General features: G+C 30.8%; 2 protein-coding genes and 1 long non-coding RNA gene across 3 annotated transcripts; 1 reads left to right on the top strand and 2 right to left on the bottom strand.

The window, feature by feature from the left end:
• The first annotated feature begins 3 nt into the window (after positions 1-3).
• On the top strand, positions 4-803 carry LOC120276777. The gene is made up of 3 exons (XR_005541370.1): positions 4-255; positions 558-641; positions 722-803. It is a non-coding gene; the product is annotated as an uncharacterized LOC120276777 (long non-coding RNA).
• Positions 670-3073, bottom strand: LOC120276769 (E3 ubiquitin-protein ligase RMA1H1-like). Its single transcript, XM_039283465.1, has 2 exons — positions 2897-3073; positions 670-1646 (listed from the first exon to the last, which is right to left on the bottom strand). Exon 2 carries the CDS (start codon positions 1568-1570, stop codon positions 956-958), a length of 615 nt encoding a protein of 204 aa, XP_039139399.1. The 5' UTR covers positions 1571-1646; positions 2897-3073; the 3' UTR covers positions 670-955.
• A 1552-nt stretch (positions 3074-4625) lies between these two features.
• LOC120270687 (thioredoxin M1, chloroplastic-like) lies at positions 4626-7955 on the bottom strand. Its single transcript, XM_039277763.1, has 2 exons — positions 7590-7955; positions 4626-5066 (listed from the first exon to the last, which is right to left on the bottom strand). The coding sequence occupies exons 1-2, from the start codon at positions 7840-7842 to the stop codon at positions 4753-4755; spliced, it is 567 nt and encodes a 188-aa protein (XP_039133697.1). The 5' UTR covers positions 7843-7955; the 3' UTR covers positions 4626-4752.
• Between the last annotated feature and the right edge of the window lie 7246 nt (positions 7956-15201).

Genomic DNA, 15201 nt, shown 5'->3' with positions numbered 1-15201 from the left:
GTTGAAACCTTTTATTTGTCTATCAGTGTTTTATCCATCAAAACTCGAGGTTGTTTTCAGGTGGTTAAATGCGGCAAAATCATTATGGATATGCGAGAAGTCGCGTTCTATGTAAGTAAAGTTTAAATAGGATGATTGATTGACCGGAAAAAAACAAGACAACACCCTCGGCCACATCTCTTATCAGCCAAAGGAATGGATAAGATCAGATCACATGCCTATAATTGCTTATACATAGCTGGTGTCCAGGATCAGGTATGAATAGATGGTGACCAAATGATTTTGAAACTCCCACATGGGTTTGTTGACTGTATTATCTACGCAACCAAATTGTTATAAATGATTAAATGTGGTAAATCTTTTTCCTGCAGGAGTAGTTATTAAATTGAATTGGTGCTGTCTTATTTACTTACTATTTTCTATTATTTGTGACTTTTGCTTGGTATTAGTTCATTAACATAATGTTCTGAGACTATTCTTATAAATTTATGATCCTAGACTGTATTTTTAGAGCTGATTAACATAATGCCAATTAAACATATTCTGCTGTTTTGCAGGCTGTCAGTTGGATGCTTGCATTATAGCATTTTGGAGCTTTTCTCTCTTCAGGCTTCAATTTCACAATAGATTTCTGCATTATGGTATCTTTCTATTGTTCAATCTTAGTAGTTGATTTTTCAAAAGTGAAATGAAGACATTCACAACTCATTGTTTATGCTAGATGCTTACACAATCTCAAAAGTAATGCAATCATGCAAATACAGACTACCTGCAGTGTCTACTCAACCATCATCAGCATCTCGGTATCAATACCGCTCAACCTCTCTTTTCAAAATCATCTTAGCATCTATGATTCTAATTATTTGCTTGATGAGGCCATGCTTATTAGCATCTACGTACATCTTATTTACAGCATTTCAAGCAGAACAGTAAACCAATGAGTTGTCTCAAATGATCAGAAGAGGATGAGGCACAGCAATGCACAGCAAGAGAGAAAGATCCAGATCTGGTACAGTGATTTCTCACTCTCCATTTCATGCTGCCTCAGTCTCAAGTCCTCCACATTCCCCGTCTGATGATTCATGCTGAAGTTGTACATCCCTGGCGCTTGTCCACGGAACGCCCATGGAACCACCGCACTAGCTATCCCTCCAAGCACATCTCTGGAGGACATCACTCTATTCTCCGCCGAACCAGAATGCAGATTACCATTGTAAGTATCAATGTGACTCTCAAGGTATTGTCGCCGTTGGTGCTGGTGGTGATGAACAAGGTGTTGTATATCACTATTATCATACTTGACCGCAGGTCGGCGCTGTGGCACTTGACTGTTTGATTGCTTGCCGTCAGTTGTGTAATGGCCACGGCCGTAGAGCGGAACCAAGGTATTCTCAGAGAGAGTTGCTTTGCAGACGGGGCATTGCTGTTCCACCTCCTCAGCCTGGACTTGCAACCACTTGTAAATGCAAGGCCAACAATAGAGATGACCACAAAGGGTAACCACAGGGTCGACGGCGAAGTCCAGGCATATGTTGCAGTCGAAGCAGCCACCAGCCGAAGCTTGGTTCATGTTGCCGGTCTTTCAGTTGCTCATCTCCATGTTCAATTGCTGCTTCTCTGAAGAGGATATCTTCCATGCTCTCTTCCTGATCATTTGATCATTTCAAAAGGTTTGAGTGTGATTAATAAGTCTTCTTATCTTTGTGTCAAGAATATTCAGGGACCACAAACATCTACATCTATGGGTTGCAAACTGACAATAGAACTGCCACCCTTTTTATATTGGATGGGGATAAGAGGGTCCCAAACTCCACCCATGAACATAATGAGATGCTGGTTGATGAGCTGTTCATTCACATGAAATTTGGGTGGAGTTTGAAATATCTATGTACGTATGTAGTTTTTAGTGGTTGTTTTATTTATTGGCTTTTTTTACACTAAAAGTTTGGTCTAAAGGAAAATTCAATGTTTGACAAAGAAGACATAGAGACAATGCTTCATTATTGAGTTTGATTTATGAGGTTACATAATCTCATCATGAGTACCATTGTGAGCTGTTTCGTTGTTGGAATTTGATAATAAAAGAAGACTTCAGTGTTGAAAACAGTGATACTTAAAAAAAAATTATATATATATATATATATAAAGGAACAAGATTCCAAGAACTATGATGGTAACTAAAGCACCTGCCAGCTCATTTGTGACATTGAATACTTATCCTCAATAATATTTATTCAAAACCTTATGGGACGTCTGTGACACTTGATACTTGTCCGTGTCCTATTTTCATGTACTATAATGATGCTATGAAGAACTGTTGGACTTTTTAATTCTTTTCTTCAAAATGAGGCAAAATTTTTTTCCAAAAAAATTAATCTTGATTCACAATACTTATGAAAAAAAAAAAGCAAAACAAGGAAATCTCAGATAAAGAAACAATAATTATTCTTTTTTAATTTTTTTTTTGTATCTCTTCTGAAACTTTGTCAGTAAATGCATCATCAATCTTAGATCACATTGCAAAAGAAATATGAGGCTGCCTTGCTTATGATAATTCAAGGGGAAAAAAAGGGTGAAAATCAGAAAGGATGTAAGAATGAAACATAGCAGGTAATAAAATATAGTCTAGTGATTTTCTACCTTATTTGTTTTTGAGAGATCTCGAACTCGAAACCTCATTACAAAAATAAAAAAACATAAATTTATCAAAATAAATAAATAAATAAATAAATGAAACCGAGCTCCTTATTTATAATCAATGTCTGCTTAACAATTATCTACAATAAAATTGGGAGAATTATTTTAAGATTTAACTTTAAGATTAGAATCAGAGATATCATATCACAACACAAACAACAAAGTAAATAGAGAAATGAAGAGTTGATAAATAACATACCAAATAAAATGAAAGGCAAACAAGCCTGGTCTTCTTCTTCTTCTTCTTCTTCTTCTTCTTTTGGAACAAATGGATGGTTGCTTGAAACCAAGAAGATATTTATTTTTTCCTGTCACTTTTTTTTGTTAGATATTTTTAGCTAGAAAAAACGTGTTTCTTGGAAAGCATAGTTCATCTTTTTGGAGGAGCAATCAAAGGAGCGGTTTTTAAGGGATGTGAGAATACGACATGCTGTAATATGCTGTCTTGGATGACGTGGAGAATTTCTATTGGTTGGTTGGTGGAGCCCATATTCCCTTCTTTTTTAATAGCAATCCCTTCCATGTCATCCAATGTTTATGTGCACTATGCTGTTTAATTGTGCATTTGGTGGTTGCATTTTGGATATATATATATATCTATATAGATGTGTGTGTGTACAAATTAAGGAAGGAATAAGAGATCATGTTGAATTTATTTTTTTAAATGTCATATATCCAGGAAATTCAATGTTTTAGAAAAAGGCTTATTTCCGGTTAAATCCTTCTATGCCTTCCTCAATAATGGAGGAATTCACTATATCATAGGAAAAACCCTTTAGAAAAGACCCATGTTCTCTCAAAGTGAGTTTTTTCTGGTTGGCCATTTACAATAAAATTCTTACTTAGGTTAACTTGGTTAGACGGAGATACAATAGAATCTACATTAGCACATGTGTCCTCTATAATGCTGCTGAGAAAAGGATTGCACATCTTTTGTTGAGTTGCCCATTTCGAGTATGATCTGGGCACATTTCGCAACACTTTTTAATGTTGCGGCCCCTAGTTCCCTAATAGAGGCTTGGACTTCTTGGAAGGGTGAAAGAGACTCTTAAGTCTAAATCCTTGGGATTTATTCTTATCAGAGCCATCTGTTGGGCAATCTGGATTGAGCGCAATAGACTCATTTTTGTCTTTCATATCTTTAGATGAGCACTCTATTATTTACAAAATTGACCACATGCTCATCGCTTGGTTTATTACAACTCATGCTTTGGTCAAATCCCAACTAGAGAAGTCCCTCCCGAAGATCAAGCTCAGTCTTGCTTTTGTGAGTCTAAGGAGTTCCAATCCCTCTGTTCAGCCAGCTCTGACAAGCGAGCTAGATGCCCTTATCCTGGAAGGTGCCGTCTAAATTGATAAGCATTGGGGTGCATCATTCAGTGCATGGATGATGCTTCTCCTTCTCATATTTGGTTGCTCTTGTTGTTTTTGCCTTTTTCTTCTCTAGCAGTGTTTCACTTTTGGTGACCCGGCCACTCTTGCAATGAATATATGATTTATCATATATATTAAAAAAATCTAAATTTTCTGTTATTTTCTCAAAGAATAAAAGAATGCAAAAATACATTTAACTATTTAATTTTTAATGATATGAAAAAAAATGTGGATTTACAATTTTTTTTTTTTAATGTTTAGTTTGATGGATATAAAAATATAGAAGAATAATAAATTCTTGAAAGAGATTAAAAAATAAAGATTTAGGTTAGTTTCCTCTGTACTCTTTTTCCCATAAGAGAATGCTAGGACAAACAAAAATTTAGAAAATAAGACAAATTTTCCACTTCTTTTTTGGAGATAAATGTGGAGAATAATACAGACCATCTTGTTGTAGCATGAAATCTAATACAATAGAAAAATATTTTGGAAAAAAAATATAAAAATATGTGAAAATTGACAAATGTTTATAAAGAAAAACTAGTCACAAGACAAATTCAAAACACTTAAGGGAATATCACAAGAAGAAGAAAAACCAGTCAACACTTCACAGACACACTAGTAGTCAATCCAAAACACATCAACAATAATAAAGCACATACAAGAGAGAACCAGTTCAATTTACAAGAATCTCCCAATGCATGTAACTAGAGTGCTTTCCTGCACAGCCCCAATAACTGTATCCTTCTTCTCTCCATTCTTGAAAAGAATCATCGTAGGAATGCTTCGAATTCCATACTGGGTTGTAATGTCCGGGTTCTCATCAGTGTTGAGTTTGAAGCATTTCAGCTTACCTTCGTAGTCTTTCGAGATCTTGCTAATAACAGGATGGATCATTCGACACGGTCCGCACCACGTAGCCCAAAACACGACCAGAACCGGAGTGTCACTGTCCAGAACAAGGGGCTGCCATGTTGCTTTGGTCACGTCGGGGACTGCAAGGGATGGTTTTAAGGTATTTGAGTAAAAGATGCAAAGCTGAGATCAATAGATCATATTCAAAGAGTTTCTAATACACTTGAGACGCTGATTCAGTGAAAATTATAACAAATGAAGGAATTGAAGGGTAACATGTTAGCGAAAATTTTCTATTGTTTTATTGCCCTATGTGGGTCACAACATAAATATAATCCTGATGAAGAAAAGATAAACTGGGAGAAGGATGTGGTTCTTCTTATTCTTCTTGATTGATTCTGATGCTAAAAAGCATAGACTAATATAGTCCACAGGAGCGTGTGGAACATCCACAGGCCCGTGTGGATGCTCGATTCCAGCCCTTGAAAAGCCGCAATTCAGCCCCGATTTCAGCATCTTCTTTTTCATCTTTTCTCCAACTTTTGAGAGACTTGCAGCTAGGGTTTAGAGGGGTTTTGGCAAGATTTTTGGAGAGGTTCTACGGCTTCAACACCGCGCTCCGCTTGAAAGAAGGTTATTGGGGAAGCTTTCGTCGGCATTGATCCGGCGAGGTGTGCTCTAGGCCGGATAAGGGGACCTTTAGAGAAAACGAGGCTACTCCACAAGACCATCGACACGAATACCGAGGGAGTTTTTCTATGGATTACTTGTTTTTACATTCGATTTCATTGTTGATTGTAACTAGCTCCATGAAGAACTAAACCCCTAGTGGGTACTTGGATTTGTGAACCCTAAGATGTATTTGTTTCATTAATCTTCTATTATGTTTTCCTTAATTGATGTCTTTAATTGAGTTTCAATCTTGAATGCTTGTTGCATGATTTCTCACTTAGAGTGACACTAGGGTTAAGAGTCTACATTGATAACCTTTGTGAGTGAGTGACACATTGCAAGATTAGAGAGGGTCGAGAGGGTGAGTCGAGAGATAGCGGAGCGTTCCCTTTCCCCTCCGATGTGATTTATCCTATCTCTACGTTCCAAGAGTTCTTTGCGGTCATAGTAGAGTGAATGGGCTAATGGGATGACCTCCGTTGGGGCTAGTTGCACAGGCAACAGAGTGAAGTGTTGAAGTGACTTTAGCACGTAGGGCTTAATTGCGACTAGGGGTCTTTCGCCTGGACCAAAGGGTTAGATCTATACATTGGAATAGGGTTTATCACTTGGAATCCCTATTGAGATTGATCGATTTCTCCACGGGACATAGTGTAGAGTTAGTCACGGTTGATCTTAGGTTTGAGACCGTGTTTAAGAATTTTCACGACTCATTAAGCGTCAATTAGGAGATATAATAGTTGATTTTGCACTTGAAGCATTTGTCCTAGGTGGAACAATATCTGAGTACCCCACTTCTATCGATTACCTTACCTCTCATCTATTTGTGCTTCTTTCTTTCTTGTTTCTTTTATTCTTGCTATTATTATATTTTATCAACAAAATCATTATTCCGTCTTCGCTTAGTTAGATAGCAATCTTGATATTATTCCCTACTCCCTGTGAATACAATACCCACTCACATGGGATTTATTACTTCGACAAACCTGTGCACTTGCGGGTTACACGTAAGGGGCGTTGTCAGTTCCCATTAGAAAACAAACAAATAACATATCAAACGAATTGCATTGGTGATCAGTTCCATAGAACTATCTTCACCAAGGAAAAATTAGAGCATGATATTAAGTGTATAAATGCCAAGAAACACAAGATTACTATTCTTAAAATGACAGCTTGGATAACACTCATTAAAAAGAACAAATGACTTAAAACTAGGCAAAACACAATTTGATCATTTCACTAGACTATTTGGCAGGAACTGCCAAATATTACAAGATACAAAGCTTATATACTGAAGCAAAACTGGTACTTGGTTGATCCCCATTAGAAAACAGAAAAATATCAAAGGAATCACACATGCATGTGATCAATTCCATAGAACCATCTTCACCAAGGAAAAATCAGAGCATGATATGAACTATGAAGTGTATAAATGCCAAGAAATACAAGATAACTAATCTAAAAATGACAGCTTGGATGACACTCGTTGAAAAGAACAAATGACTTATAACCAAGCAAAACACAATTTGATCACTTCACAAGACTTTTTGGCAGGAACTGCCAAAAATTACAAGATACAAACTACAGAGCTTAAATACTGAAGCAAAACTGGTACTTTGTTGGTCCTCATTAGAAAACAGAATAATATCAAAGGAATCGCACATGTGATCAATTCCAATAGAAATACCTTCGCCAAGGAAAAGTCATAGCATGATATGAAGTGAATAAATGGCACAAAAAACACAAGATTATTATTCCAAAACTGACAGCTTGGAAGGTACCCATAGAAAAGAAAAACAAATTGGATGACTTCACAACACTTTTTCAACAAGAACTGCCTAATAATACAAACACATAACCAATTCCACCAACCATCTTCATCATCATAGTATTATATGAAATGAATAAACATCAACAAATCCAGCATAAATTTCTGATTTTAAACACCCCAAAAATATTATTCAAAAATAAATGCAAGACTAAGAACACACCTTCCGTAGTACTCGCCGGGCGTTCACATACGATCGCTCCACAGCCAGAAGACCGGCGATTCCGCGCCCTCATCAATGATCTCCTTGATCCATGGTTGGTGATCGCCAAGCCCTTGAATCCGGAGAGAAAACCAGGTTTCCGGGAAGCAAGAGTGGAAAAGAAAGGTCCCATGGTTTCCATAGTTGCAAAAGAGCTTCGAGACAAGGGACGAGAGCTTGGAAAGGCGAGAGACTCAAGCACGCCGGCGGCCATGGCCGGAGGAATTGCAAGGAGCTCGAGATCCGATGGAGATCAGGAACGATGAAGAGTGAATTTTTCATTGAAAAAAATCTAATTTTTTTTTTTTGGGAGAAAAAATAGTGAAAGAATAATGGGCCAGTTATTGGGCTTAAGAGTTTGGTTTGAAGGCCCATTAGAAGTGGGCTGGGTTTAGAATAAACAATAAGAAAAGCCTTTTATTCATGCATTATGAACTAAACAATTGAATTGGCAATTTCACAAAGTGTTAAAAGAAACTCATTCTTGTGTTTTTAAGAATGTTATCTACTAAGATTGTTTCCATACTAAATTTGATTGTAAATATGATAATATATATATATATATATGGTTGATATTAAATCTTAATTTTTTTTATATTTGAGTATTAGATTTATATTTTAGACCATAATGATAACACAACACTATCTGTAAATAATTTATTGATAATAACTTCAATCTATATAGTTTATCTGAATGTATAATTCTCTATAGTAATAGTATCAATTTTGTTGGTAAAATAAATAATAATAATAATAATAATAATAATAATATGAATGAGACATAGATAGCATTTCATACCAAAATCATCATTTTACTGTTGCTTGAAAAATTAATGTGGTGGAATCCATGTTGTTGTTATTATGATGGCATCGAGTAGTTTAGGGTAGAGAATATTATAAATAAATAAAAGACATTTTAATAGTGAAGAACATATCATCAAATTATATTCGCAGTCTTTTTAATTAACTTTAAATCAATTGATGATGAAATTGTTGTGTTTATTAATCATCACTTGTCGCTTTTATATAAGACACCCATTTTATCCTATATCTAAGCGGTACAAAAGCTTTCTCCTTCTAGTTATTTGTTATTTTTAATTATCAAGATTTACTTAAAAAAACTCCTAATTAATTATTAATTATTAATTATTAATTATATCTATCAAAGCATATTACCACATCATCATATTGATGGATCGAGTTCAATGACAAACGGAGAATTATATCAAACCAAAATAGTTTTCGAACTAGATTAGATTAATCTTGACATACATCTTACCTAATCTTTGAGTCAAAACCCAAAAGATGATAGACATCAAAAGAGTGATGCAATAGATAATGTTAGCAAAAGAACTTTGACATCTATGCCTTCATAGCCTTTTTCTTTTTTAATAATTATTTATTAATTTTATTTTAGGAATGACAATCAAATAATTAATGGTGCTAGAGTGCAACATCTAATGAGAAACAACTACTTGGACATCTTGAGTGCATAACTTTCATTCTCCTTAATTTGATGATTAATGAATATGTATACATGTAGATTAAAGCCAATAAACTGTCATAATTAATCTTCAAAAGAACTTGATTAATTATTTGTGATCATGGAATTAGTGTACATTTGGCAATTTATATAGTCTTATATTTATTATTACAAATATTAAAAAATGATAAAGTTGGTGCTTATCTAAACAATGGAGTCAAGATTGGGGATAACATCATGACATGTATGCAAGGTAGCTTGAATACTAATTTTGTAAAGATGTTTATATATATATATATATATATATATATATATATCATCTCTTCCATCTTATTACATATAAATATTAAGGAATTTCAAAGATAAAATTCATTACGTTTGATTAATGAGCATGGGTTGAAATATATAAATTTGATCATTATTTAGGAGAAAAATAATGAAAGCTCCTTTTAATTTGAAGAAGGATGGCCGGAAGACGTATAGACAAAAAAACAAGCCCAATGAAAAGGTCTTTTTGGATTATTATTATTATTATTATTATTATTATTTTTTTACCTACTAACTTTGTCTTATTTTAATATTTTTTTTAGATGTATTCTAATATTTTTTTATTAATATATATTAATGATCCTATTAAAATAAGAGTATATTTCGTGTCCTCCTATAAGTCTTTGTATTCTTGCAATATTGTATGTGACAGTTTGCCTTTGTTATTTTAACTTCTAATGAAAGTTGTGTTTTTTTTATGTTCCGTATTTTTTTTTGTCTATGTTATTTCTAATCTTTTATAATAATAATAATAATAATAATAATAATAATAATAATAATAATAATAATAATAACCATTAACAATTAACAACTAGGAATGAAATACCAAGAAAAGCTAAGTGGATTATCTAGTGGCCTACATATTATGCATGTATAGTCACCATGAGAGAAGCCATTGACATGAAAGTGGTGGATTCCTATGCTTATTGGTACCTTTTCATTTATATTTATTCTTGTTCTTAGTTCAATTTTTAGTTGCCCACACTAAGTTGGACGTTAACTTTGAATGTATAGAATCAATTTATTAAAAACTAAAAAGAAAAAAAAGAAAAAGAGAATTATGATCATTTATTAAAAATGCTACTCTTAAATTATGAGAATCAGTTAAGAAATAATTTAAAATTTTATTCTATACATTATCATCCTTCGATCAATTCTTTCAAAAATTAACTTAACTTCTAAAAAAAGTAAATCACATTCGTCTTTCTTCTTCTTCTTCTTCTTCTTCTTTTTCTTTTTTTTAAAATTTATAATTTTTTATTTTATATACCAATCAAAGATGAACACATACACACATATATGCATATGTGTGTGTAGATATATAAAGTAAATAAAAAGAAATCATTATGTCAAGAAGTTGACAAGCAAGAGTGGGTTGGAGTTAAAGATTCTAAAGAAGGGCCACAAATAAGAACATAATAAAGAGTGAAGAGGTGGAATCCATGAAAAGGAAAGAGAGTTCCTCTCAACTTGTTTTGTTTCATAATTCATATACCTTTGTTTATTCTTCGAAATTGGGCAAAAATAATTATCTTTTAATAAATATACAATATTTGTACATAGTGATATAGAATTTATTTACTATTATTTTTTTATATTACACATATGCCTAATGCAGTTGATTGTTACTTGAATAATGGATAGACAAAACCTGAGTTTGTAGTACATTTCAATAATTATTTATTGGGTCCCTCATAAGAAAATGCCATTTCCTCTTCCGCAGAATTGCATCGCAAGAGAATTTATTAGTTTAATTTGATTTCTAAAGATTTTTTTGACGTATATATTTGTCTCATATTACATCTAGCTGATTTAATAAATTTTTAGACGGTCTATTAAGCCATTGTACTTAGTTCATTGATATGCATTTTTTTACAACTTCCCCGGCACTTGTTATCTTTGTTAAGAAATAAAAATAAAATAAAAAAAGGTCCTATCAATATATCTTTCTTTGGTCTTGTGGTGGTGGGCTTTAGGAAAGGAAAAACATTTTGATGGTGATGTGAGCACAAAACAACAAAGAAATTGAAACCTTGGTTAAGTTGTTAATTACCTGCTGTGTTTTATTTCTGCATCAAATGATATAAATTAAGCATATCAGGAATGAACTTTTGTTAATAAAAACTCATATTTCAAATAAACAATTTTAAATTTGGAAAATATTAAAATAATATTTATCTATTCCTAAACCATCTCCAACCCACAACCTCAAAATTTTACCTCAAATCTCAAATTTGAAATTTGGTACTTTCTGAGCAAATTATACTCCAAAAAATATATTCTCAGAATATTCTTTTACACATTTTACTATATTATTATTACTATTCAATCACACATTTGAATTAATTATTTTTAATAATGATTTAATTAAATATCTATTGCAATCTAATATATTACTAATAAAAATAATTTAAAATATTTTAACAACAAATATTTTTAATTTATGATTTAATTTATTTAGAAATTTAATTATGAATTTCTTAATTTGCATTGCATTAGCTTTTATTAAAGTTATTTAATAGTTCGGTTTATTATTAGTGAATATTTATACAATATTATCAATATAATTATAAATGTATTTTGTTATAATTTCGTAATGCATGTGCCTTTCATTGTTTTTAATATATATTTTAACTATTTTAGTTTAATAAATTTATCATAAATTAATTTAATTATTAATTAATTAATTGCATACAAAATTTATAATTATATAAATTGATTACTTATAATTATATTAAAGATGAATTATTAATTTTATAATTTTAATTATAATAATAAAAATAATATAATATTAAGTAAAATAATAATAAACTTGTGAGACCCCAAATTTGGGGTTAACTTTTGGTGACTCTAAATTTGGGGTCATTTACCCCATTTTTAAAGTTGGGGTAAGATTTGAGGTAGGTTGGAGCTAATCGTGACCCCAAATTTTAAAGTAAGTCATGTTTTAAAAAAAAAATTTTACTCACATCAAGTAACTTTTTATTAGAAAAATATAATATTTTATTTTATTTTATTTTTTCTAACTCTACTTTTACATTAATGAAGGAATCTTATAATTTTTTAACCAATATCATGCTTTATTTTAAGGCGAAAGATTGAGGCTGTGGGAGGGAGAATTAGTGGAGTAATAATTGGGACTCATAATAGAGTATTTTAATCAAATACGCTTTTAATTTAAACTATAGTAATAATTTATATTAAAATTTCAGCTTTTAACTGATGTTTGATATCATTATTATTATCACTTACAATAATCATGTATAATTATCATAAATGGACAACAATTACTTTAGTCATAATAAATTTTAATATTACAATTAATCATCATTAATAAATGATTTAAAAATCAATAAATAATAAATCTTTATATATATATATATATATTAAAAAACATGAAGTGGTTAAAGAGGTAGACTTGAGTTCTCATAAGTGTGCCCCTGTGAACCCCTATACCCGCCCCCTACCAATCTCATTTAAAGACAGTCAAGACATAAAGTAAAGATTATCAGAACAGATAGAGATGGAAAGTTTTGATCATGAAGTAACGGAACTGTGTATATCATAGAACTTGATTCTTTTTTTAAGAGAAAATTCAATAAAAAAAAATTCTTAACCCATTCATTTAACAAATTAAATAAGATAGCAAAAAAAAAATTAACATAATTACATAATTGATAAAAAATGGTTGACAACTTTTTAACAAAACAAAACGACAAGAAATATTATGCTTTCATCTTACAGTCATCCACCATCAATTTCATGTGGAGAAAGTTTCTAAAAAGACATTTCGTCAAAGAAACATCTTGGTCATAAGGAAATATATATATATATATATATATATACATGTCTACCATAATGGACTACCCACCATTATAAAACATCTTTATATCTCCACCAATATATATGTATATTGCTCAATTGATGCATGATAGGTATATCATCTCATGTTAATTATAACTTTCATCAATCATAACTTCTATATGAGACAAATTAAAACCTTCTTTTAAAATAAACATAATTTTCATAAAAATAATAACCAAATTAACCATGTAAAAGTCTAATAGTATAAGACTCTAAAGTACATCATATAATAGTTTTGAGTCTTTGACACGGATTAAAATAAATTAGTTGACAATGATGTATTAATTTCTTTAATTTAGTGGTAATGGTTGTAACATCTCATTGATATATCATTTACTTACTTTTAATATATATATCATTTCATTGAGTTTATTTTAATTGCTCATAACTCACAAAACAAACTCCTATCTATATTAGTGATGTTGTGTAGCTCACACACACACACACACACACACACACACACACACCTTCCACACACACACACACACACACATATATATATATATATATAATTCTTATAAACAGTTGATATCTAATTGGAGTTGCATCAATTAAAAGTTATTTAAATGGCTGCATAAAAGAATGAGGTCATAATTAATATAAAGTTAGGAAAAAGAGTGCTTAGGTGTGCATCTAATCCACTTCAATGGGACCTTCTCCTTCCTTTATTTGTTTAATTAGGGTTTGCAGCAGAGCAGATGTTATATAATGTGCTAGAGTGCATCATCTACTTGGTGCCAACTACTTGGATCTTTTTCATGTCAAAAGTTTCACACTTGACATTGTGTGCTTAGTGCATGACACGTTAATTGTTTAAATATATATATATATATATATATATATATATATATATATAAAGAGAGGGGCAATTCATGATCTTAAGGGCATTCTTAGATTTTAATGTCTTTAGAGTTATGTTAATAGCCACTGTAAACATAACTCTAAAAGATGGCAGTAAAAAACCAACTCTCATATATATATATATATATCATGCTTTTATATACATAAAAATGATATTATTTTCTTTTCCGTTTAAGAAAGAAAAGTTGCGTATATTTGATTTGTTGGGTTTATTTAATTATATTTAAATATAAAAAATAATTTTAACTAGAATAGACAATAATCCAAACCATAGAGAGGGTGTATTAGATAAACTTGATTTATTAAAAAAAAATTTCTTTTGATTAAAAAAATTGCATGTATTAAATCTTTAAAAATAGAGTGCATTTGATTAGTTGGATATTTATTTAATTAGCTGAATGTCAAATAATAATTTTGAATATTATAAATACAAATATGACATTATGACATGTAAACATTATCTAATTAGAGATGCTTATCATATTCCATCTTATCCTTCTTGAAAAGAAAATTCATTTTTTTACATATATAAATTTTATAAATGGTCCAAGTTCCAAACTTTGAAGGTAAGCAACTTATTTAATGTACAATTGATGAGCAAGCAACCTAAGAATTAAACATCCATATCCATAACATGTATATTTCAATAGATCAAGTATATCATCATAGTTATTAATTATTTAATTTTATTTATTATTTTCTTTGATAAAATATATGGGGCATGCATGTGTTTCATATTTTTCATTTTATAGACAGAGGTGCACCTCAAAGTTCAATGTTTACATGTTTATTTAGACCAAACATGTGGATCCCACTAAGAATAAGTTTGAGTTGGATAAGAATTATTTGATTAATAGTAATATATATATATTATAAATAGGCAAGGTTCTTTTATAATTTACATTTTTTTTATTATCATTTACCTCAACACCGAAAGGCGGAAAGGGTATTGTGCATAGATTTATTTGAAATAAATTTTGAAATTGATAAATAATTTCTTCCACATAATGCATATTAATTACTTATCTCGATATATAAATTAGTTGCAATTTGATCGCTTTTATCAAATTCACTTAATTATCAAAAACCCTCATTTCATGTATAAGATAAAATATATATGCATATTTATTTTTGTCTACAAAAGATAAAATATAATATGATGACTTGTATGGCATTTCTCTTAAAAATAATCAATTTATAAAACATAAATAATCATATATAATATATATATATATATATATATATATATATATATATATATATATATATATATATATAGATAGATAAGATAGGAGAATCAAGCCAATACGTAACTGA

The sequence above is a fragment of the Dioscorea cayenensis genome, chromosome 2 (genome assembly GCF_009730915.1).
Source record: "Dioscorea cayenensis subsp. rotundata cultivar TDr96_F1 chromosome 2, TDr96_F1_v2_PseudoChromosome.rev07_lg8_w22 25.fasta, whole genome shotgun sequence".
In the NCBI taxonomy this organism is placed as follows: Eukaryota; Viridiplantae; Streptophyta; class Magnoliopsida; order Dioscoreales; family Dioscoreaceae; genus Dioscorea; species Dioscorea cayenensis.
Note: the sequence above shows the minus strand (reverse complement) of the source record. Positions and strands in the feature narration are given on the sequence as shown.

Bases quoted from the DNA above. Each gene is read 5' to 3' on its own strand.
- LOC120276769 (XM_039283465.1), bottom strand. From the start codon at position 1,570: ATGAACCAAGCTTCGGCTGGTGGCTGCTTCGACTGCAACATATGCCTG.
- LOC120270687 (XM_039277763.1), bottom strand. From the start codon at position 7,842: ATGGCCGCCGGCGTGCTTGAGTCTCTCGCCTTTCCAAGCTCTCGTCCC. The intron at 5,067-7,589 runs GTGTGTTCTTAG...CATCCCTTGCAG, and splicing joins CCCGGCGAGTACTACGGAAG to TCCCCGACGTGACCAAAGCA.